At 46.9% G+C, this 25411-nt stretch overlaps 1 protein-coding gene across 1 annotated transcript in view; it reads right to left on the bottom strand.

Moving 5' to 3' along the window:
- Positions 1 to 25411, bottom strand: part of STX8 (syntaxin 8) — a 106608-nt gene that overhangs the window by 37148 nt on the left and 44049 nt on the right. Inside the window, exon 7 of the mRNA XM_064675639.1 lies at positions 3124 to 3225. Within this exon, the coding sequence (XP_064531709.1) occupies positions 3124 to 3225 (102 nt within the window). The remainder of the gene's footprint in view (positions 1 to 3123; positions 3226 to 25411) is intronic.

Raw genomic sequence — 25411 nt, 5'->3', positions numbered from 1 at the left:
AATGATTTGTGTGAACATTTTGGTGAAAGCTCAATGCAAATTCCTGAAATCTAAGAAACTTATATTTCCTACCAGCCCTCCTAATGCCCAGCACACACTGAGGAGGAACCGAACAATGCCAAGCAGTGTGCAAACATTTGCCTGCGGATGACTGATGATTTTCAACAATAATTTCATAAATGCAGCAGGCCTGAGTATATCCCATGGTTATTCTTCCGCTGCAATCCCTGGGAGTTCCCACTGACACCAGTGTGGGGCTGCCCAGGGCCACCAAGGGAGACGGGCTCGGAGCGGGACAGCCTTCCTGGGGCAGAGGCAAAGGCTGGGACTGTCAACAGCTCTTGAGCCAGCAAGAAATATGGCACGGAAAATAAGCTGCAAATGAAACAACCCTGAAGGTTTCTGCCAGGCCTGAGGATGGACAGAGGGGCAGAGGCTGCTCCTGGCAATGCCACCACACCCAGCGCTACCTGTGCCGGGCAGGTGACACCGACGTGGCACAGGCCACTGGGAACAGCCTCCAAAGCTGGAAACGCTCTTTGCATGAGAGAGAGAGATGTTGAAATATTGATTAAAGTTGGATTTCATCAGCCATACTTTGATTTTATGATGATACTGGCTGCTAACAAAGACACACCCATTAATGCATGACATTCTTGCTTGTAAAACAGGGATTATTCTGCTGTTCCTGCCAGTGTGATCCGCTTGTATCCACAGCCCGTGGCTCCAGTGCAGGCACTCAGCAGGAAAAAAGAAGGCATTATGATTTAAAAAATGAGGGAAAAACACAGAAACAGGCACATGCTGGAACAATGTGGAGACTGGGTCCGAGCAGGGAAGGGGTGAGCAAGGGGGAAGACTGAGCACTTCACCTTAGTTTAAATCCAAAGTAAAACACCAAATCCAAAGGGTTACCGAAGATTTTATCAATTTAAACTAAATGTTGGAGGGGGGAAAAAAAGCACTCTAAAAGAGTTACCTAGCAGGTGCCAGTTTTCCTGCTGCCTGGATTTATTCAAGGAATAATCATACATACAGGGAGAGTTTTTCTCATCTTAATACACTAGTTCGCTTCCAGTGCCAGGGATAAGGGTGGAAAAGGGATGGGAAAAATGCCATTAAAGCCTGTGTCTTCCAGCTTTATTGTTCTAAAACTCGTGCTTGGGCAGAATGAAGCAGCTATCTGAGGCAATATGGTGTTTACATATGCCCAGATTGTTATGCAAACACAGGAAGACCTATTGGAGCAGAGAGAACAGGCACTGGGGGCAGTGCTTCTCACCACCCCTTGCAGAAAAATGTTTTCCAATGTGGAAAGGGTGAGAGAGGTCACCCCCAAGGAATCCAGCCCAGGATCCTCCCAGCCTTCGCCTCTCCCATCCTCCTCCTTCCTCCTCCTCCTCTCAAATTCCCCAGGCAGCCAGCACGGGCTTCCCAAGTTAAAGAGACAGGCTCATCATCCAGCAACATGTCTGGGGTGCACTTGCATGAGGAACATAAAAAAGGGGGGAGAAATCCTTCCTGGGTGAAATGGGACTCCCTGCCTGCCCTGCACAGTCACATCCCTGCTCTCGTGCAGAAAACTAAACCACAGGAATTAAGAGGAGACTCCAAAGGCACACAGGGGTACTCAGCATCATTCAAGTGCACTTAATTTTAAATTAAATCCATCTTGCATCAACATTAAAGATCTAAAATAAAAGAGTCAGTCATGAACTCTGCAGTCACGCCTTTAGTTCCATCTGCAGTCGGTACGAGAAGAATGGGAGACAAATGCCTCTGACAAGTCAACTTTAACCTCCAGAAGAAGCCACAGGTTTTCATCAACCTATATCGACCAAGCTTTCAAAAAGTTATTGCTGATGGAGAACCAAATAAATCCCTGAAATATACTGTCAGTGCCTGAAAGATGCCTCTGCCAGCCTAAGCTCAGGAGCTTCTGCTGCCAGATCCTCACTCTACAGGATAAAATCTCAAACAGGTACGTGACCAAGTCAGCTCTTGACTTGCTCTCTACTAAACTACACAAGCCAAATTTCAATAACTTCTGACTATAAGTCAAATTTCTACCAAGAGTTTTGAGCCTTCTAGCACGGCAAAAATGAACCACAGACAGCAGAACCAGACATGCTGCTTCCAGCAGTGAACTGCTACCCTGTCTCCCTGTCCCTCCATCAGTCACCCTCTGAACACAGAGACATTTTCTGCCATCACCCACAGCATCGTCCCCTGGTCGCTGCCATCAACCCCCAGCTCTTCACCCGACAGAGGGAACCTGCCTGAGATCATAACCTGCCTTGGGCTCTGTGGAAAGGGATACCAGTTTAGCTTGACCAGCCTGCCTGTAGCTTGAGGAGTCCCCAGGAAGGATTTCATGCCTGGCAGACTCTGAATGCTTGGTTAGGAACACATTCCTGCAGGACAGCACCAGGAACGCCCCTGCGGCTCCGCTCCCCGCTGTGACCCGTTTGTGAGAGCCGGTAGCAAGTTTTTGTAAACCTCATTAACACATACCACCCTAATTTCAGGCAGTTTCCAATCAGAATATTGTGCAATGCTGGAGTCAAATGGCTCAAGGAAATTTAACTGCACCAACAAGTAGCAAGCACAGAGAGTCAAACCTGCAGATCAGCAGAAGCCTAAAGAGGTGGGATTTTTGGCTTTAAAAGAAGCTGTCCTGGGGGGGGGAACACACTGCACACCAATTAGTAACAGTTAATAGCTGCACACCATCAATTACTAACTGCCCTTACATATAAATATATATTTATATATATTTGTGTGTGTATATGTATATAAAAAACCTATATATAAAAATAACACCTGTTTAATCAGGTGTCTTGGTATAGAAGGTGTTTTAACAAAAGGTTGTGCAGATGGTAGAGAAAACATTCGGCTGTTTGACTAAAAATCAATTCCTCTCTCAAAGAGGGAGTGCTTTCACAGACCCCCTTAGTTCAACTGTTAAACTTCCAGGAGTTGCCACGGGGTACAAAATGCTTGGATTTGGTGGCAAAAATTTATGAATAAGAAAAAAATCGGTGAAAGAAAAAAATAAGTGCTAAACAGCCTTAATTTTTGTTGTACACATCCAAACTGATTTGTGCTCAAGCCAATCCCTACCACAGGAGGTTGATTTCTTGTCCACCATCTTCACGTGCCGGGTCTGGTTGCGGAGCCTGTCATCCGTGTTTTCCACCAGGTTAGTGAGGTCATCGATGATCTCTGGGGAAAGAGAAACATGAGCATTAATCTCTGAGCCCCCACAGCATCACTGCTTAACCAGCTCCTGCTGGAGGCTCCAAAATGCAAACCAGCTGCATCCTTCTGTCCTCCAGCAGGACAGAGCAGTGCCCACGTGCACTGAAAGGTCCAAATCCTGGGAAATACTCCACACAAGAGACTTCAGACTCAGTGCACTCCCCCACTGGAAGAGTGGAGTTAAAAATACAGCCTGAAGCAGCAGTATCAGTTTAGACAGTCATGGAGTATAAGATGAGGGCAGCACATCACAGCTGTATAAAATGATCACAAAGCACCAGCCAAAGTAAGGGAATTAGTGCACACGGAATCACAGAATCATCAAGGTTGGAAGAGACCTCCAAGATCATCCAGTCTGAGCATCAACCCAGCACCACCATAACCACCCCTAACCCATATCCCCAAGGGCCACATCCAGAGGACTCTTGAACACTTCCAGAGATGGTGACTCCACCACCGCCTTGGGCAACTTATTCCAATGCCTGACAACCCCTTCTGTGCATTTTTTTTCTGATATCTACTCTGACACTCCTGTGGCACAACGTAAGGCCATTTCCTCTCATCCTTCCACTTGAGACATGGCAGAAGAGACCAATCCATCCCTCACTACACTCTCCTTTCAGGTGTAGAGGGCAATGAGGTCCTCCTTGAGCCTCCTCTTCTCCAGACTGAACGACCCAAGTTCCCTCAGCTGCTCCTCACGGGACTTGTCAAACGGAGCATCTCAACACTGGGCCAGGACATCATCATTAAACCCCATCCAGAATCCCCACCCTCACAGAGGTTTCTGAGAGCACTCACTGTGGTCCCGACCACGCAGCCACAGAGGGCACAGTCAAAGCCCTGCCCTGGTTCTGTTCTGGAGCTGTAGGGATGGCAGCTCTCCTTGCAGCCCAGATGGTCTGCTGGGGAAAGGGAAGTGGGCAAAGCTTCTCCTCCTTTCTAATTTTAAGACAGGGGAAGGAAAAACTTCAAGCCAACCCACCCTCCACCTCCTGTAAGCGATGTAATTCAGTCACGGAAATCGGAGCAGGTACAAGGATTACACCAAGAGCAGTTGGTGGGTCGGGATTTTTTAACACTGGAAATTAAAAGCCACATTCAGGCACAGAATTTCCTTCTCACTGACTGTCATGCTCTAATTTCCTTGAGACACACAGCCAGTGCTTCGTGCCGGGTGTGTGAACACATCATGTCTGAGCTGCTCCGCAGGCAGGAATGGCTTGTTTTGTGCATGAGAAATCAGGAGGAGGACAGCAGCCAAACCCTGAGTGATACTGCAGAGCATCTTGCTCTGGTTACACTTCTAGCACTTTCCCACCTTTCCCACTAATGATCACTGTCTCACTAAGTCCAGCCTGTCTTTGAGCCCGGGCTGGGGACAGTGGCCGTGCCAGCTGGTGGGTGCTGTGCCCTCAGCTCCTCTGTACCCCAGCAGGTCCTGGCACTGCATCTCTGCTCTGATGAAATGGCCCATAGGCAACAAAAGCAGAAGTTAGAGCACACAGCATCCAGTCAGCAATGATATTCTGTTCATATTTATGGACCATAACCCCGTGTGGATGCTGGTTGAGGGTTAAAGAACACTTAAAGAACACAAGTCCCATCAAATAGGACAGGCCCCTTATTAACCAGCCTTTACTGTTTTGACTATATTCCTTCAAACAAGAGATTCCCCAAAATATCTCTACCAAAAAGGGGATGACACTGAAGAGGGCATTTATTGTACTTCCAAAACTTCCCTGTGACACTAGAAGGAAACCTTGTCCTTACAAGGGTAGTGCCAGCATATGACATTAGTTCCTGCAGCTTCCCAAGCACACCAGCACCCCTCTGCCTCCATCCCTCTGACACCAGCACTTGAACAGGAATGGCTTCCTCCAACATTCACCTTCCCACAGCAGCAGATCACAGAAACTCCTGAATTAGAAGGACCCACCAGGATATCCAGTCCAACTCCTGGCCCTGCACAGACACCCCAACAATCCCACCCTGTCCCTCAGAGCGTTCTCCAAACCCTCCTGGAGCTCTGGCAGCCTTGGGGCTGTGCCCACTGCCCTGGGGAGCCTGGGCAGTGCCCAACCAGCCTCTGGGGGAAGAACCTTTTCCTGAGATCCAACCTGAGCCTGCCCTGACACAGCTCCAGCCATTCCCTGGGTCCTGCATGTTAGTTTTGGAGGGTGTTTATGTCCTCAGCTTTACCAAGGAAGAGGTACTCTATCCACATACAGATAAAACCAGTCTGATTTGTACATATAGATAACAAAAGACACATAAAAATAACCAAAGCTCTGCAGACACAAAGGAAATATCAAAGCCACATGTAGCACGGAGGTTTTACTCTCCCAGAGAGCTGAGAGATTTAAGCATCATCCTTCCAATGCACGTTTCAGTCTGCTCCACAAACACTGTCATCTTCAGTGAATCCCTATGTAAAATGACAGCAGCATCTGAAAAATCCTGTACTTTCAAAGTATACAGCTTTCTTAAAACATGAGCTCCTGATTCATGTGATGCATGTCCCACAGCCTAAACCACCCCCACATTCACATGAAGGGAGGGCAGAGGGCAAACATCAACGGTTTCCCTGCATGTGCAGCCTCAGTGTTATCCTCTGGATCTGACCCATCCACCACTCCTGTGGTTAAGCAGCACCACCCCACCACTACTGCTCTATTCCAGACACAAACTCTCCTTATTTACAAAGTTGTTAATAATACTCGAGATTTTATTGTTCATCCTACACCAAAACACATTTTCCCAAGTGGTGGCAGGGATTTTGCATGAGCTGCAAGGTTTGTTCAGTCTGTAGTTCAGACATTCGCTCTCCTCCCCCTCCCACCCAATTCTCCCAGGTCCAACATCTGCAAAGCCAACAATATTTTGGGGACACTTTATCTGTCCTGTGTGATTCAGCACTCAGGAAGAGCAGGACAATGCTGCCTGCAAGGGCAGCCTTGCTCATGTTTGCCTCTGAATGAAAAAAGTGCCGAAAGTTCCCATCGTTGTCAAGGACAAAGTGATAAGCATGCTTGGGAAATAAGAGACTTTCCTCTGCCAACACTGACCAGACCCTCCTTGAAAAACATCCTGGTGAACAAGCTGGAGCTAAATGAGAACAAATGTGAGCAGGGAAATTTTCTGTCATCATTTCAAAGCCCAAGGCACTGCAATTGGGATTATGTCTAGAGCCTCTCCTTTCCCATCCCCCTGTCAGGAGCCAATTCTGAGCCAAAGAACTGGGCTGGAGAGCTTGGAAGAGGCATTTCTCTCTCTCTGTATATGTTTCTTGACATGACCAGGTTCCAGGGGACCAGAGCACTTCACCCAGCACGTAGCCCAAAGCTCAACAAGCAACCAGCCCTTTGATGTGACGTGCAGTTAAGACCTGCAGAAGTATTGGGGTGCTCATGGCACAACTAGAGGGTCCTCCCCTCTGCAGCTGTGCTGGGGCTGAAGCGGGGAGGAAGCACAGGGAGGTTCTCACCCCATCACCAGTTGAACCAGAAGTCCAGCCCAGCAGGTTCCACAGGCTGGAGGGCCTTTGCACCACCACCACCCTGCAGAGAAACATCCACCCACCCTCTGTGCCCACCAACACCCTGGAGAAACACCCATCCATCATCTACCCCCACCAACACCCCGCACAGCAACATCCACCCACCCTCTACGCCCACCAACACCATCAAGACCTGCACAGAAAGATCCACCCCCCTACCCTCACCAACTCTTTGTGGTGACACTCGGCAGTTGCTCTAAACAGAGCAACTCTCGACCTCTTGTAAATGAGAACATTTCTCCCCACTCCAAAGCAAAGGAAACCCAAGGGAAATACAGGCTGTATAAGGCTGAGTTGAAGATCAGTAATGTATTTCTAAGGTAGGCAGAGCTGCTGCCAGAGAAAATTAAGTCCATGGCTAAGGAAGTCTTCAGAGCACTGACAACCCTGTTAGCGCTCCACAGGCTCGCACCTTTCCTGACGGATGACCCACCTGCAAACGCCTCTGCCCTTCAAGCTGGCAATTCCACGTTCTATCACCTCCTATTTAGCTCACTATGCAAGGGGCAAGTTGAAAAAAAATGGAGAGAGATGTGAAAAGAGGGAAGGAGCGAGGTTCCCCTGTCGGAGGGAGCAGACGGGAGAGGCAGGCTGGCTGCCGAAGGGCTGCCGGCGACCTTCCAAAGGACGTTCCTGTAACACTGCACTGCAAACCACAGCTCAGCTGGCAACACAAATTTAGCCAAGGTCTTCTTTCAGGGAAGCAGGAACTTGAAGCAGAAGATAAAACCCACTGCACAACGCCAGAATTAAAATCTGAGTCATTTCAGTGCAGCTGAAGTGGGAGAAGTTTGAAGGTCGCTCGCTGCTGGAGGTGAGTGCAGCCAGGAGGGACTTCTGCTCAAAAACCAGTGGCACACCCTTCCCCATCCCTGCACACGTGTCCCTGTGCCAGGTGACAGCCATCAGCCAGGACTATTGGCTTTGGAGCTTCCCAGTAGCCAAGGCAGCCAAAAAATCCATGCAGGGAAGCGCCAGGTCTCTGTGGGAAGGCAGAGACAGGGGGGTGGGCACTACCAGGTCTCCTTTCCTCATTCCTGCAAGGCCACAGCAGGGAAACACAACCTGTCTCTACAACTCTGGATGCTTCTCCTGGTGATCACAGTTATAAAATCTGGGCTGGAGCCCTCAAAATAGCAGAATTTCTTCAGAAAGCTGGGATGTATCACCAAAAATAGCAGCGGGATCTGAGGTCAACACATGCACACCTGAAACCAGAACAAAAGTCGTGGAAGGTCTTCATTTTGTGGACACAAACCTGTCTGCAGTGCTGCCCTTGCTCCTGCACCTCTGGGACCAGCAATGGAGAGGGCATGGGCAGCCCTTTGGGAAACTGGGATGAATTCCACACATGGGCTTTACAAAGGAAACGCACAATGAGGGAACAGCGAAGCCAGGAGATGACAGGGAAAAATGCAGGTTGATATATTCTGAAATATGGGACATTTTTTTGTTAAAAATACCAGAGCAGCAGTTTTTGATCTTAGGCAATGTGTTTTGGACAGTGCAGAGCAGCCAGGCTGAGCGTGGGTCGAGGGCAGAAGAAGCATCCCTGAGGAAGAGGTGGGAGAGCCCAGAAGCACAGTCAGCCCTCTCCCATTCCAACACTAACTCTGCCTCCAGGAAGGGGAGAGATGTTTACCAGAGAAAGCCTGAGGAAAGTGAGGGAAAGCTCCTTCTATTCATTTTTTTCAAAACCAAAGACTAAATAAATTTTGGGTTTGTTTAATATTTTACATTAAACAAAACATATTTTTGCCCACAAAGACAAATACAAAAATCACTTAATCATATCTGAATTTGTCATTGCATCAGCCGTCACAGCCTGGAAATTAAAGCTTCTAAGCTACAGCTGAACACAAAGAGTTTAAAAAAACCTGCTCTTTGACTTGCTTCTCCAGTCCCAGCAAACTGAAGCACTATCAGTGCCTCCAGTCAACTTCCAAAGATTCAAGAATCCACTGATTGATCCTGGTCAAGACAGGACTGCTCAGAGATGTGAGCACAGAAGTGTTAAATATTTCTTTCCACAGTTTTATTGAAGTGGAAAATGAACAGTGAAGCAACTGGTCTGAACCCTGGATCACAAGCACATTTCATGTTGTTCTATCATGCTTGGCTTTGCATTCCCAAATGATACAGTAAAGGCTGAGAGAGTTGGGGTTGTTCAGCCTGGAGAAGGTTTTGGGGAGACCTCAGAGCCCCTCTCAGTGCCTAAAGGGGCTCTAAGAGAGCTGGAGAGGGACTTGGGACACAGGCCTGGAGGGACAGGACAAGGGAGAATGGCTTTAAGCTGAAGGAGGGTAGATTTAGATTAGAGATTAGGAAGAAATTCTTCCCTGTGAGGGTGGGGAGCCCCTGGCACAGGTTGCCCAGAGAAGCTGTGGCTGCCCCATCCCTGGAAGTGTCCAAGGCCAGGTTGGACAGGGCTTGGAGCAACCTGGGCTAGTGGAAGGTGTCCCTGCCCATGGCAGGGGGTGGAACGAGATGAACCTTAAGGTTCCTTCCAACCCAAACCATTCTGGGATTCCGTGAAAGGTTGAGAAAGATGATCTTTATATCACCTCTGAATTAAACAGTAGTATCATAAATCACATCAGTGTCACATCTTGCTGCACCCAATGTCTGGGTTCCTCCACGTGCCTGTGTGTGTATGTGTGTGTGTTTTCACAAGGACTGTGCTAAATGTGACTACCAGGATGTCAAATCCTTCCCTGGAATTGCAGGGGAACAACCACCCGGGAGCAGCAGTAAGGGTGTATTTATACCCATCTTTAAACCCACATCTGCTAAGAGGTAGAAAAATAAAGATTTATGCAAAGGATGCCAATAGGAGACAGATGATTAAAAATGGAGCAGAAGAAACTGTATGTAATCCTAGGAATTTCCCAGGAAAAAAAGCTCATTCTTCATATTCTTTTTTCTTCAGAGACTCTGCCGCTGCCATGAAAATCAGAAACGTTCTGTTTGAATTCCTAAAATCACCAATACCTTCTGTAAAAAGCTGGTTCTGCTTCTCTCCAGTCACAGCATGGATAATTTCAGTGCCTCCCGGGAGACAGGAGCCCCCCACATCAGAGCCATAAGTCATCCCTCCAGGACACGGCCGTATATCCCCCCACAGCTGGGATGCACAGGATGGGAAAGCAAACCCTGCCTGAGCCAAGCCAGGTGCTGGGATAGCCTGTGGTGTCCAAATGCATCCTTCTGCTGTTCTCCTCTGTTCCTCTTCAGAAGTGCTGTAAACTGCAGGCACTGGGAATGCCCACAGCCTGTTAAACAGCACAGCACAGACCACGGGTCCCCATCACGACCCCCACCCGCCTTTCCCGTATTCCCAACGTCTCCGTTGACATTTCCAACCACCCTTCCCACAGGTCTGAGATCGGACGTCTCTGGCAGCCCCATCTTCTGCCAACCCAGCCATCAAGTCTTTCTGCAGCTGGTCAGAAGTTTTCCAAGGGAACAGTTTCCACTGGAAAACCGTTTGGCAGATGATAAAAACAGCCCATCCCAGAGCTCTGCGCGCCTGGACCATCACTATTTCACCTCCTTGAAGATGCCCCTAATGCTGAAACACAGCCCTGACCAGCTTCAAGCGAACAACCAGCTTCCAGCTTGCAAATGAAATTCACAGTTTTGCCAACAAAACAAGGAGCCCAAACTTTCCCAGAGAGCAAAAGCCCCTATTCCAGCTCCTGCAGCCACTCCATCTTTCCTCCCTTTCCAGCCCTGGTGCCAAAACCCCACCAGTGCCCAGCCAGCACTGCTCTGGTCCAGCAATGCTGAAGACAGAGGAGCGAGTCGACTGTGAGGTCATGAGACCACAGCAGACACAAATTCACATAGCCCCCTCCTCTGCAGGGCCCAAACAGCCCAAACATCAACGTGCACATTCCAGCCAAAAAAGCTATCACCTCGGAGAGGACAAGTCATGTGAAGACACGGAGGAGATGATCCTGTCCAACAGCCTTGGGTGCTGCTGCTCTCAGCACCACAGGCCCTCTGTGCTGTTCCTGCTGTTCAGGAGCTCATGAGAGACAAAACAACTCCTTATGGAGAAATGTGAGCAGTCCTTTAGAGGAGTGAAAGCCAGAGAGAGGCAGAGATGGAGAGCTGGGCTGTTCCAGGGAATACCATGTGTTATTTTGCAGGAAACCTTGTGGGGTTTTCCCTCTTCTTTCCTCACTCAAGAGCAGGAAAATGACCCGGCTCCTTTCCATCCCATGCCTCCCTGCCTCTCCCCATGTCCCACACAGCTGCAGCACCTTTCTGAAGGCAGCTGGGAGGGTTTTTTTTTAAATCACTCTCCTTAACTCCTGGAGTCCCTGGGAATGATGACCACCTCTTCCCATGGAGTAGCACAGGCTCTTGTGCAGAGTTCTGCTTGCAAACATGAATTACACTAATCGATTTTTTTGTATGTTTTCTTTAAAACACCTAAAAAAGCCTCATCTGGTTTTGGCAACTCCGTCTTTGATTTGCACTCGTTCTGTCTGTGGAGTAAGAATGCAAGAAACCCAAAAGCCAAGTGAGAGTGACCACATGAATTACAGCACCAGCAGAGAGAAACAACCCCGGGGTTGGATGACAGTTCAGCAGGATGGTGTTGCTGACCAAACATTTCCTTAGAAGTGTTTGGATTTTCCGTGGATTTAAATTTACGGATCACCCGATAGTATTTATCGATGAGTAATGCATCTCCCCGGCACAGCCACTGACTCATGGAACACTGCAGTCAGCCTTAAGAAAACATATAGAGCACTAAAATCCCTAATGTTTCGTGCTACACAAAACCAATTACAATAAGGCTGGAATTCAGTGGAGAAGCCAAGCAGGCTTTCCCTCCCTCCTTCAGGTCTCTGGTGCCTCAGGAGAAGAGCTAGATACCAAAGAAATGAATCATATAGTGAATGCCAACCTCTATATGTCCAAACCCCATAATTACATGTTAATAAGAAAGCAAAGCATTGTTCCAAGTGCCAGGGCTATGAAATGAAGATTGCAACTAATGTAAGTACATCAGAAACCTAAAGAGCCTTAGCACGATGTGCCAGCTGTAATGTCAAGGCAGAGTGAAAAGAGAAAAATACAGTAAAAAAATACAAAGCCAAGAATATTAATTTCTCTCCCTCGCTGCAGCCCCTCTGAGGTGCACAGCTCCCTGTGCCACAGGCAACGTGGCACTGCAGTCCTGGGCTTCTCCTCGCCCTCCAACTCCAAGGTAACAGCCAGAATCCCACTGGTGTCCACACGGATCCAAGCTCGGTGCTGCTCAGGACAATGGGATACCAACACTTTCTGCTGGGATGAGGTTTGCATTTCAAGCAAAGACCAAGACTCCTCCCTCCACTGTCCCAAATTTAACTGAAGACATTTAATCTCTTCTTTGGCAGACCTTCATGTAAGCAGTAAAAACCCCAAAAATACTAACTTCTCCAAGGGGTCAAACCAACTTCCAGCTGCCTCACTCTTTAGCTCTTCTAATTTACAGGGATCTTGATGGTCCTTGGAGACAGTCAGGTTCAGAAGTTCTCTTCTGGGCTCCTGTTGGGAATGTGTCTCAATGTGCCACGTGCACATGGCAGTGCCAGAGCTACAGGGAGGCCAGAGGGGATCTCACCTCCCACTGCTTCCCCTGCAGCTCTGTTGGGGTCCAGGTGGGACGAAGACATTTCTCTCCCTTCCCTGTCTCTGCACTGCTGGCAAAGCAGTGCTGGGCTGTTGGATCTCCAGGTGGAGCAGTGCAGGAGCTGCAGAGTGGGTTTATATCCACAGGCAGGGAAGGAAGCTCTTCTCACAGCCCAGCCTCCATGCCCACATTAGCAGCTCGAGGCAGTTGATGCATCAGCTGTCATAGCAGAAGGTCCTTCTCCCAACACGGACTCCAAGCCATGCCAGCCCTGAGGAATCCTTGCAGAGCAACAAATCCTGCTTCCCCAAGTTCCTGACAGGAGCTAAAAAGGCACAGACTGGAAAGAATAAGCTGCTCCAGAGTCCTGTGACCTCTCCTGCCCTTTGGGAAGTGAGGAGCAGCCCATGCCTCCAGCAAAACCCTCCCCACCAACCAAACCTTCACCATCCTTAGGGCTAACATGTGCTGAAACAAAGAGGAACCCGTTTGTTCTGCTAGAGAAAACCTCACCATCTGCTCCAAGGACATGTCCAGGACCACTGTTGCCACCACACACCACCTTCCACACCGCAGCCAAGCGGCCTCACTCATCCATCCCAAAATATTTCAGATTGTATCTGGGTCAAACTTTGATAGCTGCAAGCAACACAGAACGCTTCATCCTCTCCAAAGCTGGTCCAGAGGCAGCAGATGGTGATTTGATAATGAGTGGAGGTGACACAGAACCAAGGCCACTGGAAGCCCTCAGTGGATCATCCACAGCTACAGAGCAACACTGGGAAAACAAACAGCGGTATCGATTCCAGCTCCCAGAGTTATTAGTTAAGAATTGTTATTTTAAAAGCACACACTGAGAAGTTTTCCCTCCTCCAGCTGCTTATTTTGTTTTATTCGAACAAAACCCATGGACATTAATTTTAGCTGGACTTAATTGAATAATTTCTCCGGGGAATAGTTCAGGGACAGTTTTAAAGCAGGCTGTTTCCAAGAGCCATTACTAATTGGCATATACCCCAGGGTCAGTGTGCCAACCAAAATAGTACATTTGAATGTTACTGGAACTGCTCTCAGCCCAGATGTGTTGAGAACTCACAGTGATACAAGGCAGGCAATAACTATATTCACATGATATGGCATTTTGAGTTTCCTCTCCCATTTATCTGGAAGGAGATAATAGTCTCCTTCACTGGAAGTATTTGAGTGTAAAGTCATTTGTTCCTCCCCTTTACTCCCAACAAGTGATTGTTCCTTTTATTAACCAGCACAGTTACCTGTTATCAAACAGACATTAATATAAAAACAATATTCTTGTAGGAATTATAAAATATTGCCTCCAGTTCCCAGCATGTGAAGTCCCCAGTGCCACACTCCCAGCACACTGTTCTGGGTGGCACTCCAAGTTCACAGCACTCACCAGGCTCTTTATACTTGTAATTAATACTTATTTTTATTCATATCCCAATCCCGAGTCCTCTAGTAATGAAACAGATTTTTAGACCAGGATATCAAAACTTCCAGTAAAACCTTCAAGTTACAGGGACAATGTCATCAAACTATTTTTCTACAGATTTGACTCTGGAAGAAAGCAAGGAAATCCTGCTAACAGATAAAATAACCATAAAATCTGCATGTCTAGGAAAGCCTGGAACACTTGAGAGGCTGGAAACAGAGGCTGGAAACCTACTTATGGGCTATAACAAATGGGTATAACAAATCCCTGCCAATCAAAACACTTTTCCTGCTACAATGTGTTTGTTCTCTGCAAACTCACAGCAGAAAATGAAAGGACAGAAGTTATTTCAGACTCCACATTTGTTTGCTTCCCCTCTATCCAAAATTTAAGCAGGATTTTTAAAATACTGCCCAGTAACATTCACCCCTGCTTTCTTGTGGTAATTCTCTTTTTTCCCCACGTTTGTACCTCATACCTTTTCCATAGGTATCAACAGCTTTCATTACAAATACACATCCCTAATTCCCCAGGGTAGAAGGTTTAGCAATTCCCCATAAAACACTATTTGGCTACTGAACACCTTAAAAGTTGAGGTTTCCTGTCCATTTCACAAAGTAAAAACCATAAAACAACCCACAAAAATACCAAACCCAAAACACCTAAAACCAAAACAACCAACACCAAAACAAAAACACAGAAAGAGAAATCTAAAAAAACTAAGTTATGCTCCATGCAGCTGTTGCCACTTTAAGATCTACTTGGCAGTCACTCCTATACTTCATAAACTGTGGACCCATCCCAGGAATGTAATGTAATCCTTGTGGGTACCAGGGAGCCAGGCCTTAGTCCACTGAGAAAAAAATAAATAAATAAAACAGTGAGAGCATCTCATCCACTTGGGTCAGCCTTGACCTAGATCTACATCTTTCTTCCATGAGATAAAACCCAATTCTCATACATTTTTGCAAGCTTGAAAATAACCACAGTGGATGCATGTACAGGAGGACTCTCTCAAAAGCCAGCACAAAATCTGCCAAGGGCTTTAGGGAACCAGGATGAGGAGCTCACAAGAATTTTGAGTTCCCAAATAACCTAAATTAGAATTCCTAAATAAGAATTCCGAATAACCTAAAGTTTATTCAGTGTTCTGGATAGAAAGAGGATTTGGGGACTGAAGCTTTATGAAGTGGCTGATAAACTTCCAACAAAAGGAGGAAAAACAGAAGAGATTGAAAACAGCCATCTGGGTCACCCTGAAGTGACGGCACATCATGTGCCATCAGAATATCTCACAGTGGTTCAAAGGGCTTCTTCTCCTGATTCCAAAGTGAAATATCCTGTCTGGAAAAGAAGCTGGGATGGGGAAGAGACAGTTGTTTTTGCTGCTACACTGAGTTATCCTTAATATCACATAATATATGAAATATTTCACATGAGACCTGTGGTATGAAGTTGCCTACTCAGGGTTTACTCACAGGAGGTGCTTCCATAAATCCCCCCTGGGCGTGCGGGACGCTGATGGATCACCCGCTCCCTCCTCCCAGACAAAGGGCTCCTCACCTGGGAGTCCCAGCAGAAGTTTCCCAAGCACCTTTGAAAGGGATAAACCTCATTTCTCAAAACCTGCCTCTGAGACAGCCCCAGCTCCAAGGATGGTTATAAATGACTTCATGTCATTTTGTCCCCACGAGAAAAATCGCCGGATTGTTCGGCTTGGCTGGGAGAGGGGCCGGGCAGGATCTCCCTGCTCCATGGCCAGAGCCTTCAAAGAAAGGAATACTGAAATTCCTGAGATGTCTAGCAGGCTGTGCAGGATGTATAAACTCATTCCTACTCCAGTTAAAGAAAACTCCATCCAAAAAAGCAGGACTGCCCCATCCCTGAGGTGTTAACTGCAACGCCATTTCCAACCCATGGGAACATCCCACATTTTTCACATTAAAAAAGCTTAAAAGTTAGTGAAACACTTCATTGCTGCCATGGTCCCTACAACTGAGAATTATTCAACAACTGGAGATTAAGTGCTCTTGGTTTCGATGCAGATTAAGGAAGATTGGAAAAAATGACCAGTAGTGTTGCTGCACAGCTGGAGCCCAAAACTGTACGGCACAGACTGGAGCTCGAGGAGCAAAAAGGGAACAGAGCTCAATGTGCTGATGTGGTGCTGACCCCAGAGACTCAAGGTAAGGGGTGCATTCCTTTCCTTCCAGTTTCATTCATTTTTGGAACAGGCAGTGTCCCTCTCCCGTGGTACAGACACACGGACCTGCCACACTCCTGAGGGTTCTCAGGGCTCTCATCCCCCACCGCCAACCCTCATCCTTCAAAAGAAAATGGGGCTTGTTGGTTCTTTTTCTTTATTTTTAAATGAAAACACCCTTGAAACCTGATGAACACCTTCCCCCAGACAGACCAACCTGACCCACACGTTGTCTCTGAAGGAGCAGCTCAAACACCACGAGCTCTCCCTCTGCAGAACCCCAACACCACACAGCAGCAGATGCAAAATCTAGGTTAAAAAAAATTCAAGTCCTGGCTCCTAATTACATGAGGGCTGCCACCAGCCTCAAAATTCACACAACTTTTTGAACACTAGGATCCACACCACCTTTTGATTGGTATCAATGTATAGCCCTAAGGAAGATGCCACCCTGCAGCCCACACCCACACAGTGACAATGGGTGTCAGCACGCTGGGAACACAGCAGAAGGGGTCACAAGGCCAGGAGGAAAGATTTTCTTCACCAGCCTGTCCCTTAGACCTGTAGGAGCTGAAAAGAACTCCAGGAAAGTTCACCAAAACCACACTTAAAAGACCAAACACCTCTGCCAACCGCTGAAAGCTGATTTCTACCAGCCAGCAGGTACTGCTGGTCTGTACATCCACTCTGTACACCCACAGCTAAACCTGTTCTAAACTAACTCAGGCTCACCTGAGCATTAAGGGACTTGTTTAATTCTGCTCAAGATATTTAGAGAAGAGGAAAAAGCAAAACCAAGTATAAGTGGGATGTCAAGCTCACAGAACACAACTGCCATTTTAATAAACATTCGGGTTGGGAATGAGCCAAAAGAGCATCAGAGTATTCACCACAAGAGCATCATGCTGTGGACAGCTGCATGGCATTATCCTCTTGGATCCCAAATGAGGAGGAAAGCCACTTCAGAACTGGTCTATCAATCACAGGAGGAACCAGAAAACTTGCAAGTGCTTCATGGTTACAGTATTGAAAGCAGCTGATAAAAGCTAAGGTCAACCCAGGCATCTGGGACTAATCTCCAGCTGACATACTTCATCAAGCTCTACTGGAATCAATGATAAACTGACTAAATTAGCAAGAGGAATACACCACCTAACCACATGTTCAGAGCTGGGCAAAGAGCAGGAATCAGATGCCCTGCAGTGATGTCACTCCTTGGATATCACTGGAAGCACACTGTCCTACCTGCCCAGCCACCTGCCCAGCAGTCAGGCCAAAGGCAGAGGAAAAGGTCTCTGGAGCTGATGGCTCAAAAATATTCCATTCCCAGTCTGCGGGCATGGAAAAAGTTCAGATTATTCAGAGAAGTGGTTAAAACAACAGAAAGGGGGGAAGAAGAACTTCCACAGATAAGACGACCTCAAGTCTACGGATCCCGGTTGGCCTTAGCTAATGATTTTCTTTCTTCCCACTTCCTTCCACCAAAAGTTGTGCCAACTTTCCACATGCCCTCCCATGGATTTTCTGCAGATGTGGCTGAACACTGAGTGTTTAGCGTGGCTCCGTGCCCGCGGATTTCTGCAGAGCAAGGGAAGGCTCTTATACACAGGGAGCCCTTATACAGCTGCTCCGCTCCTCTATGATTTTCTCCTTTCCACAGCTCATTTGTTGGGAGAACCCAAAGTGATTAATTGGCACAAGCTGCACAAAGCTGAGGGGCTGGTGCCACTGAACAACCCGTGTGTGAGACACTTCAGGAGACCGTGGCTAAATCTTGGTTTGATCTCGACGCACGAGCTCCGAATTCCAGTGTGACGAACTGCAGTGCAGGAAGGAAACTTTAAGCCTCCACTTTATCAAGTTGCACAAATACAGGGTTTATCAAACTGCAGAGATTACTGGGGCTTTATTGTGCTTCGCCTGCAACTGTTTGCAGCAGCAGTTTGATCGCTCTCGAAAGTATGGGAACAAGGCAGCACAGTACCTGTGCAGCAGCCAGAGTTCATACACCACACAACATCTTCCTCAGCCAAAAGACATTGTGTCCAAAAAGAAATATTAATAAAAAAAGAATGTGAACATATACAGGGCAAGATAGTACCTCCTAGCTCTGTGTGTGCATTCTCTAAGTTGTTATTTCTAATTACTCAACTTATGACATCCCACTTCAAGCAAAAAAAACAATGATAGTGCAAAAGGTACTTTTAGCCCAGGGTTTTCATTTTTCTCCTAATTTTGAACTAGGAAAAACATAAGCCATTTTTGTCATTTGTTAAATCTGTTTCTTAGCATATACTTGTACCCATGTGCTGTTCCACAGCCTGGTATAAAGGCAGAGACCTTTCTGACCAGAACAAGTATCAGCTGAATGAACAGAACTTCTACTTGCAAAGTCACTGTTCTGCAGAGGCTTCCTGAACCTGATCTGAAGAGAACACCAATTGGATTATGAGCCCTAAATAAAGAGCCACAAGCTTTTTACCTCACAACTCCAGTTTTAATAAATCCCAATAAACCCCTTTATATTTCCCAAGACAACTGGAGAATGACCTGCCCTGTAAGATCTGCCCTTTTTACCTCTGAGGCCACGAGCTCAATTTTAAGACATCTGGTAGTACAGGCTCCTCATGTTTGCTCTTCCCACATGGGCTGGGAGAAAGTTATGGATGTTTTCGTGATTTCTTTGAAAGGACAATGAACTCTTGCTGCATTGTTTCCAACCCAAATAATTCTGAAACCCAAATGGATATTAATTGATAGATGCACTGTAGAAATCCTCACGAGCACAAAGGATCAGATTCAATAGCTTGGCTGAGGCCATTATGTTTCTCTCTTAAAAATAAATGTTTTGGACATTAAACACCACTATTACACCGTTTTCCAGTTTAGTCATGACCCTGTGCCCTGGTCAGACCCTTTACCCTGCAACGGGGATGATGGTGAACAGACCTACACCATCTGGGCCTTCCTCTACACACCCTGAAAACAAGGATAATCCTGTTATCAGGAAAACTGAGGGGTCAGTTTGTCAAATCAGAAAACGCGAGCTACTTTAACTGTGAAAATCAGGGAAACTTGGTCATTTCCAAGTGAGCATCCACAGCTGTTCCCACATCACCACACACATTTCAGCAGTACCCAGCCACTCTTTAACTTGCACTGACTGCATGAAGATGCATCATTTGATTAACTGACATTTTGTGAAATCTTAGGAAGGCCTGGTCCAGGCAGTGGCAGGTGCCCCAAAGGCCACGTGGGACCCACAGTCTGGCCAACAGTGACACACTTCCAAGCCTCCAGATTTTGAAGCTTCCCATCACTCCCAGCATTTCACGACTTTCAGATGTTGGGTTTGGGGCCTCAATCTTAAATTATTTTTTTTCAAACCCTCTTAAAACACATTTAATCCTTTGTTTTCTTTCTGAGGAGAAAGGTTTCACATCTGGACTGTCAACCTGCATTCCAAAGCATTAGCCTGGCAAACTAAAGCAGCTGAGCTGTAAATCTCCAAGAAGAGAACTTGTCATGGAAATCGAAACTCAGCGTTAACTACGAGCCCAGTTCAGCAAGAAAGCCAACATAAAAAGCCAACACAATGCAGGCAGCCCCAAGACAACTTTTAAAATGAATCCTGCTGTCTGAGAGAGCAAACTAAGCTCACCTACCCAACCCAGCCTTGGAGCAGCATCTCTTACCTGGCTTTAACCCCAAACACTCACCTAAGAGCCCACTGAGAGCAACCCCCAGTTACACAGTTGAAATTTGCACCATTTTCTACAACCAATACCCCAACTTCATGAGCAGAGCACAGTTTTCAAATATGCCTTGTGAGAGCTGAATGCTCAGTCCCTGTGAGCTCCAAGAGAGCCAAGCTCCTCATTCCCTTGGGCTCCCACTTCCAATGGCTCTCTGCTGGCTGTGACTATTGGGACACAAAGCAACAAGCTAAGCTCCAAAGATTTAAATTCTTCCACTTGGATTTCAATGGAAATCCAAATGTCAGCAACAGAGATGCAAAACTAAACCAGCAGCAAAAAGGTGTAGAATGGTAACATTAATAAAAATAGAAAACCCATAATTGCCCCAGGATAATGCATGTCACTGAAGTGTCTCAGCTAAGGTAATAAAAAAGTATTAATGTGACATTTTTGATCATTGCACCATTTATTTGTTCAGATTTTTAGATTTATAAGTTAGATGCTAAAAAGAAATGCATTTTTGCTATTAATTTTTTTTCCTTAAGGGGGAAAGCATTTTTGGAAAAAGATAACCTCAGGCTTAATTCAGCCCTGGAGCAGCCTGGGAGAAGGGACTGGCTGATGCACAGAAGGTATCTGAGCAACAATGGTCTGGCTGGTTCACCCCTCTGTCAGCACTGGCTTCACGGAACACCCGACAGCCCAACTCAATTACTGCTTATATTTATACTAAAGCACTTTATTAAATCTCTCTTCCTACCAGACATACAGTGCAGAGCTCTGAGTGTTGGGCTCTGAGGATTATTTTATTCTTTCAGTTCTGGTTCCCTGACTGTGTCTGCACTGATCAAACCCCACCAGGTGTGAGTCCATCTCTGCACCTTCACTGTCAAACACCACAGCTGACTCCTCTTTCTTTTTGCAAAAACTGGACAAACACTCTTCCTGATCAACCCAATCCAGTTCTTCTGTGGGATTAACAGTGCTAGCACAACCCTCTGCTGCTGCATGAAGGCTGCCAAAAAATCCCCTTACCCTCCAACAGCAGTATCTATAACACAGCCAGCCTGCTAACAGGTACAGTTACTAGAACCACATGGGGTCTTTCCTGTCTGGTTCCTAAATAAACAAGAAAACACACAGAAGTTTTGCTCCAAACTATGGCAAGTGCCATGATACAAGTACTGTGATACCTGTACTGTGACACCTGAAGGAAAAACATTGTGTAGGAGCACATTGTTATCTCCCCACACTATTGCCATCAGCACCGTGGGCCACCACATCTTCCTCTACTATTTTTGTGCTGTCACCTACCAACCTTTCTCACCTCCTGCACACTGACTCAGTAAGCTCCAGGCTAAACCTACATGTGTATCCATGTCCAACTGTTCCCAAGGGCACTGGGAGCCAGAGGTCAGGAGGAAGAGACAACACAGCACACCTGACTCCAGCCTTCCCCGAGGTGATCCTGCCTGCAGCCCTTCTCTGGGAGGTGCAGGAGGATTACCCAGAGTCCTCCCTCCACAGACCTTTCAACAAAGGACACTATTATAAGATTAAAACCTAGTTGAAGTAATTGTGTATGGAAATTCCTTTTATTGGGGCTGTGGATTGAGTCTTATCAGGTTTCATGGCTCAGAGAGCAAACTCTGGCAGCCAGGCATGTTTGGTAATAGCTATTCCAGCTGTGGGCAGCTATTCCTGCTCACCTGCTTTTTGTCACACTGGAACAGGACACACTGCCATGTTTTGTGGCAGATATTTCATTAGAGTAACACATTTCCTCTTCATCACTTAATATCAAGTGCTGAGCATAATTAAACTGCTTAACACAACATCTCTGCCATCCAGCACGCACAGATACCCCATTCACTGCTCGAGACACCAGAGAGCTGCAGCTCATTCCTGGGACAAGCTCATTCCAAGGTCTCAAGATGGAAAAAAACCTCAATACACCACTAGAAGAGCATCTGTTCCAGCCTACAGTCCAGAAGCAGCTACCCAAAAGTTCAAGTCAACGCCTGAAACGTGGCAAAAAGCATTACAATGGGCAAAGGACAACAAACAACAGAAAGAGCTTGACCAAAGAGTGCAATGCCACCATGGGGTTACGTTCCCATACTGGTGTCAGAGCATTGCACTACTGCAACCAAGGGTCAAAGCAGTTTTGAGGAAGCCCTCAGGGCCAGGAGGGTGAGCTTTGGGCAGGCTGGCACACCCACACCAGCAGTGGCCACCTCTGAGGTGGCACTCGGTGCCCAGCTGTAACACTCGCCAGTGCCAAGATTTAACACTCACCACATGATGTAGGTGAAGCCACCAGGTACCACCTGGCAGGGATATCCACCATGCCATGGGATGGAGCAAAGGGATAGGAAACAGGGATAGAAACATGGGAGAAAAGCAGAGAAGAGGGGGTTGAGGAGAGGGAATGTGCTGGCACAAAGGGAAGCTGGCAAGTTCCCTGACCTCGAACTTGACTGCCCAGATTGGATCAGACATTTTGATTTTCTACCTCAAGCTGTGATCACTAAGCATCAGTTCCTTCTCAAGGAGGCTCAAACAGAGCACTGAAAACCCACCTGTCAAAGCCTGACTCCCTTCTTTGACCAGCATCTGAACGCACAGCCAGCCGGAAACACATTCCTCATGGATAAAATCCAGTGGATTCTGAAATCTCAGCTGAACAAAGCCTTCAGCTCTCCAAGCTTCCCCTTCCTCTCCAACTGATGCCTATTTTCCAAACTCTAAATGTCCTGGAGATTCTACTTAGAAGAGAAGACACACAGAAAACATGCTGTCTGCTGAACTGCTCTGCTGTCAGGGCAACACAAAAACCTACTGAGCACAGCTCAGTCCAGGCTGCTTCTCTGAGGGGGCTTCAGCAGCCTCCAAGAGACTTCTTTGAGAGTAACCTCATAGAAGCATGGGAATTTATCTTATTTCTTTTCTTGCCCACAGAACACTTACAAGAAGTCCTGTCTGGTTTCTTGGACATCAGTGTCACAGTCATGTGTGGGGTTCAGCCACTTTAAATGCCTTTGAAAGCTGGTTATTCTCACTTCCAGCAAGTTCCTCACTGTCTACTGTAGCTGAAATTTTAAGATGCTGGGAGAAACAACACACACAACCTCATATAACCCAGTGGGATTTAGTGCTGCACATCCTTTTGCAGGAGAGAACAGCAGCACAAGGCCACACAATAATCCCAGAGCTCATCCTGCAGAAGGTCCTACAGGCAAAGTAAACCTGCCTGGTTCCAGGTTACTACTAGGGCAGGACAAAATTCCCAGTAACAGCCCAAATCACCATCAGCATCACATCAGAAGGGTCCCTATCACTGACAGAGGCTGTGCACCATCACCCCAAAATCAGGTAGCCTGATGCCAGAGCATCCTGATCCTGCACTGAGCTGCAGCCCCCTCAAGCACTGCTAGTTGGACAGGGCTTGGAGTAACCTGTTCTAGTGGAAGGTGTGCCTGCCCATGGCAGGGGTTGGAATGAGATGAGCTTTAAGGTCCCTTCCAACCCAAACTACTCTGTGATTCCATGAAACTGGATGCACCCAGTTGCCACGTTTCAAGCTCACTCACACAAGCTTGGGCACCTCCACCCAGCCCCAAATAACCAGACATATGCCCTCAGGGGTCTTTGAAACTTTATTATTATAGCTTTGGGGCTGCAGACGTTTAAACAGTTAGAAAAATACCACATATGCTCTAAGCACCCTTCTTGCCTCAAGTCTCCACTCTATTGCCCAAAGGAGGATGATGCTGCACCCGTGAATGCTGAGAGCAGATCAAAGCCTGAATCAGCAGCCCAGGTAGCTCAGCACCCCATCCATCTCTCAGGAATCTCCTCCTGTCCCCAGTGATGGCACTCCTTGTGCCATCCTGCCATAACTCTGGGGTAAGTGAGCCCCCCACCCCAGCGAGCTCGCTTGCTGTGTGTGTTGGCTGAGGTAATGGCTCCGAGCTTTCACAGGGCAGAGCACACTGGGTACAATACAAGCTTTTGAAGTCCAGCAAGAAAAAAAAAAATAAAGAGGGTTTTGTTGGGTTTGTGTGGGGTTTTTTCCCCCCTTTCTTTTTTTTTTTTTGAGCGATGTGATACAAACCAGCTTGATACACAAATTAGAGGTGATCTCATCAGTCCATTAGCCCCAGCTAAAGCAGGACCATCACTTGGGAGGGGATGTGCTGGCGAGATACCACTGATTGGCCTGTGAGCAGCATTACTATGGGGGTACAAATGCAGCCTTCATTACACAGGCAAGGCATGGCTCCCAGCTTTCAATCCACCACTGCAAACAGTTGGGCTGCATTGAAAAGTGGGATTTTGGAGCAGCATCTCACACTCACCACTCCCGTATTTAGGCAGAGACTGTGGCCAGTCTTGCCACCTCTCTGGATAGAAGGAAATGACCTACAGACATCACATGCATTGCTGATTCACACCAAACAGATGCCTTGTACAGAGTGTCAGCCCCTGAAAGCAGAGGAGGAAAGGCACTTGAAAATTCCCTGAGAATAGTCAAATGTGGTTTAGAGGCTTTCCCCTTTCATTTCTCATAAACTAGAACTCCATCACATCTTTCCACCAAGTTCCTTTTGATTCCTTTGTTGTCGAGCTAACAATGCTTGAAAGCGAAGAAAGTCTCATTTCTGAGATGTTTCTGTTTTCAATCGAGCAGCAGAACTATTTATTTTCCTAGCAGTGATGGAATTAAACAATTTGTCTTTGAAAACTCTATAAGCCTTCACCCTGACATCCCCCCATCTGCTTTTCAGATTAAGGTACTTTGATTTTTACCAGCTAAAGGTTTATGAACTGCTGCATAAACCCAATTACCCTCATAGTAAATTATGTAAAGCTTACATGTTATTTTTTAAATTTTCCCCCATGGAGTACTCTGGAGATTCAGAACAGGAAAGCCTCACTAGGGCATCTTGAATTAAAAACACGTAACAGGGAAAATTGTGGAGCTTCCAGAAACTTGGAATAAAAAAAAAAAATACAAAAACCTCAAGATCATTAAGTGAGGATGAGAGATACCCTGAGAGAGGCTTTTCAGGGGAGGACTGTTAAAAAAAAAAAAGAGAGAGAGAAAAAAGAGCTCCATTTCATTGGGAGGGAGTTCTTTAAAAACAGATTAAGTTTCATCTGAGGTGGTATTTATTCCTTAGCTGGTCTGTGCCTCACTTCCTGATTGAAAACAGGGATAGGAGAGATCTTGGTGTGCTCACTTTGGATGTCATCAGCAGAAAACACGCAGTGGACAGTGTTTCATTTAAAGGAGAGCTGCCCTTTGTGCTCACTGTGTGTGTTTTAGCTGTGCCCACAGAGGGATGGAGCATGCCAGGAGCAACCAGGGCAGGCTGGGTGGGATAACACGGGGGGCCATGTGGAGCACAGGACAAGAACTGAACCCACTACTGCTCCTCCAAACCAGGACTGATGTAAGAGGAAAACCACGAGTCCCTGGCAATAATCACAATCTAATGCTGGCAGGAGCTGAGTCACGTTCTGGCACCACTTTTGGGACAACTGGCACTGCCCACAGAAAGGGGCAGGGCAGGCGTCAACTCCGGAGCCCAAATCCTCC

Source organism: Pseudopipra pipra, chromosome 19 (genome assembly GCF_036250125.1).
Source record: "Pseudopipra pipra isolate bDixPip1 chromosome 19, bDixPip1.hap1, whole genome shotgun sequence".
In the NCBI taxonomy this organism is placed as follows: Eukaryota; Metazoa; Chordata; class Aves; order Passeriformes; family Pipridae; genus Pseudopipra; species Pseudopipra pipra.
The sequence above is the reverse complement of the archived record's forward strand: the minus strand, read 5'-3'. Positions and strand labels throughout refer to the sequence as shown.